Here is a 3966-nt window from a genome sequence, read left to right as displayed (position 1 = left end):
CACACACACACACACACACACACACACACAGAGGCACACACACACACACACACACACACACACACACACACACACACACACTGTATTGTATTGTATTCAAATTTATTGTCATTGTCTCAATTTGAGACAACGAAATGAATTTCCCTTACAGGCAGTACCATAAAAAAAAAAATTAAAAAAAAAATAAAATCAAAAAAAAAATAACAGACATAGACATAGGCACAGACACACACACACACACACACACACACACACACACACACACACACACACACACACACACACACACACACACACACACACACACACACACACACACACACACACACACACAACACACACACACACACACACACACACACACACATAGAAACACACACACACACACACACATACACACACACACACACACAGACACACACACACACACACACACACACACACACACACACACACACACACACACACACACACACACACACACACACACACACACACACACACACACACACACACACACACACACACACACACACACACACACACACACACACACACACACACACACACACACACACACACACACACACACACACACACACACACACACACACACACACACACACACACACACACACACACACACACACACACACACACACACACACACACACACACACACACACACACAGACACAGGTAGCAAGTAAATACAGTCACAATAGACAATAGACACTAGGTGCAGGTGTAGGCCATTTGGCTCTTCATTAAAACAAGAATGGATCCAAGTGCCTCTGTAGCTAGAGACCCAGGAGACTCTGTCAATACATTCGCAAGGACCCTTGTTCTATATCCAGACCAACTCCTCAGTACAAACACTGTGATCATTAACCATACTGGAGATATCTCCTGAACATACAACCTGCAAGAGTTGGCTGCTGGGACTGGCATGCGTAAATGCCAGTGAGGGGTTTAGCCAATGTTGGGTTGACTTGGACTCGAGTTCGCCCATTGGGGGTTGGCAACGTGGCGACAGTCAATGGTAGCGGGTGACAATGGACCCTGTACAAACACCACCCCTGATTCACCAACGCAGTCAGCGTTAAAAATGACTCAGTGACCACTGCCCAGTCCACCACCGGCTCTGACCCCCCCCACCGTCGAAGGGATCTATCGCAGTCGCTGCCTCAAAAAGGCAGCCAACATCATCAAGGACCCACACACCATCCTGGCCACACACTCATCAGGTAGAAGGTACAGGAGCCTGAAGACTGCAACGTCCAGGTTCAGGAATAGCCACTTCCCCACAGCCATCAGGCTATTAAACACACCAACAATAGCTACTTCCCCACAGCCATCTGATTAAACACACCATGCAAAAGACAATATTATTATTGGTTATTTACACTATATTTGCTATTTATTGAATTTTTTTATTCCCCCCCCCCCCCCCCCCCCCCCCCCCCCCCATTTTATACAATGTTGACATGTTCACTCTTTCTGTTGTGCTGCAGCAAGTAAGAATATCATCGTCCCAGCCAGGACACATGACCATGAAACACTCTCGACTACTGACTCTCTTTCCAGTGAAACTTGGCACAACAACTAGACGATAGCCTTAGACACAGAAGCAACAGGGGGGTCCACAGATGCCCCCTTCAGTTAATCCCATAGTCCACCTCAGAGCTTTTTTTGTTTTACCTTTTAACTTGAAAACACGGGAAAAGACAAGAGGAAGAACAAGAAAGGTGAAAGGATAGGACCCCTAGACTACCCCTCCCCCGCCCACCTCACCCGCCCCATAGTTGGGTTGCACCATACTATCCTTGTAAGAATTCGGTAAAGGGTTTCCATGTTATAAAACTCCAGGATCAATCACGAGCCTCAAGCACAAGAAAGTTGCCACAGTCCACAAACCCACCACAGTCTTCAGTGAACATCTAGGAGATCAGAGCCACCAAGGCAAACCACAACAACAACTGGGTCTCAACCAGGAAGCAAACATGGCCACCGTCCCAAGGCAAGCGCACGTGGGCCCTGACAGCGTGGAACGCACGTACAGCGCATCAGCAAAGAGCCAGGTACTTACAGGCCACCTCCAGAGAGGCGTTGTGGCTGACGGCCTCGCCCAGGTAGTTGCGGGCCACGCACACGTAGCTGCCCTCGTCGGGCTTGGAGCGCCGCCCGTGGACGATACGCAGGAAGAAGAGCGAGCCGCTGGGCAGCAGCATGCGGTGCGAGCGCGTGTCGTCCTTGTCCGTCTCCACGCGCTCGCCGTCCTTGTACCACTCGATGGTGGGGCTGGGCCGGCCCTCCGCCTTGCAGTTCAGCGTGGCCGGCTCGCCCTTCGACACGATCAGGTCCGACGGGTGCTCGGCGATCCGCGGCGGGTAGTCCTCCTGGCGCAGGCGAGATCCTGACGGGGGAGACAAGAGTTGGGAGAGGGTTTAATTACATTCACAAACGCAGTATTAATTCAGCAGAGTAACACTTCAGAGCAGTGACATAGAAACATAGAAACATAGACAATAGGTGCAGGAGTAGAGGCCATTCGGCCCTTCGAGCCAGCAGCATCCCCAATCATAGAAACATAGACAACAGGTGCAGGAGTAGAGGCCCTTCGGCCCTTCGAGCCAGCACCATCCCCAATCATAGAAACATAGAAACATAGACAATAGGTGCAGGAGTAGAGGCCATTCGGCCCTTCGAGCCAGCACCATCCCCAATCATAGAAACATAGAAACATAGACAACAGGTGCAGGAGTAGAGGCCATTCGGCCCTTCGAGCCAGCACCATTCGCCATTCAATACGATCATGGCTATGATAAGGATTTCCCACTTATCTTAAGGATAAGGGGGAAATCCTTTGAAACCGAGATGAGGAGAACCTTTTTCACACAGAGAGTGGTGAATCTCTGGAACTCTCTGCCGCAGAGGGTAGTTGAGGCCAGTTCATTGGCTATATTTAAGAGGGAGTTAGATGTGGCCCTTGTGGCCAAGGGGATCAGAGGGTATGGAGAGAAGGCAGGTACGGGATACTGAGTTGGATGATCAGCCATGATCATATTGAATGGCGGTGCAGGCTTGAAGGGCCGAATGGCCTACTCCTGCACCTAATTTCTATGTTTCTATGTTTCTATGATCATCCAACTCAGTATCCCATCCCTGCCTTCTCTCCATACCCCCTGATCCCTTTAGCCACAAGGGCCACATCTAACTCCCTCTTCAATATGACAATAGACAATACACAGTGCTGAACTCCATAGATGCTGCTGCACCTGCTGAGTTTCTCCAGCATTTCGATTTTCCAGCATCTGCGGTTCCTTCTTAGACGCTGAATGTTACCTCTCCACATCACCATCTATATATCTCTCCTTTCCCTTATTCCTAACCAGTCTGGAGAAGGGTCTCGATAGGCAATAGACAAACACTAACCAACCTGATCTCCCGGTGGCTCAGCGCTTCAACTCCCCCTCCCATTCCCAATCCGACCTTTCTGTCCTGGGCCTCCTCCACGGCCAGAGTGAGTCCCACCGCAAATTGGAGGAGCAGCACCTCATATTCCGCTTGGGCAGTTTACACCCCAGCGGTATGAACATTGACTTCTCCAATTTCAGGTAGTCCCTGTTTTCTCCCTCCTTCCCCTCCCCTTCCCAGCTCCCCAACACAGCCCACTGTCTCCGCCTCTTCCTTTCTTCTTCCCACCCCGCACATCAGTCTGAAGAAGGGTCTCGACCCGAAACATCACCTATTCCTTCTCTCCAGAGATGCTGCCTGTCCCGCTGAGTTACAACTTGCCAACACCGGCCAACATGTCCCAGCTACACTAGTCCCACCTGCCCGCGTTTGGCCCATATCCCTCCAAACCTGTCCGATCCATGCACCTGTCCAACTGTTTCTTAAACGGTGCGATAGTCCCAGCCTCAACTACCTCCTCCGGCAGCTCGTTCCATACACCCACCACCCT

At 50.7% G+C, this 3966-nt stretch overlaps 1 protein-coding gene across 1 annotated transcript; it reads right to left on the bottom strand.

Annotated features, from left to right (window-relative positions):
• Positions 1-1851: 1851 nt before the first annotated feature.
• On the bottom strand, positions 1852-2425 carry zgc:77784 (uncharacterized protein LOC402947 homolog; the record flags this gene model as incomplete). The annotated part of the gene is made up of 1 exon (XM_055664954.1): positions 1852-2425. A coding segment is annotated over one exon (360 nt), but the record flags the coding sequence as incomplete, so codon positions are not given.
• Positions 2426-3966: the final 1541 nt, after the last annotated feature.

The sequence above is a fragment of the Leucoraja erinacea genome, unplaced genomic scaffold (assembly GCF_028641065.1).
Source record: "Leucoraja erinacea ecotype New England unplaced genomic scaffold, Leri_hhj_1 Leri_1009S, whole genome shotgun sequence".
NCBI classification, from domain to species: Eukaryota; Metazoa; Chordata; class Chondrichthyes; order Rajiformes; family Rajidae; genus Leucoraja; species Leucoraja erinaceus.
Note: the sequence above shows the minus strand (reverse complement) of the source record. Positions and strands in the feature narration are given on the sequence as shown.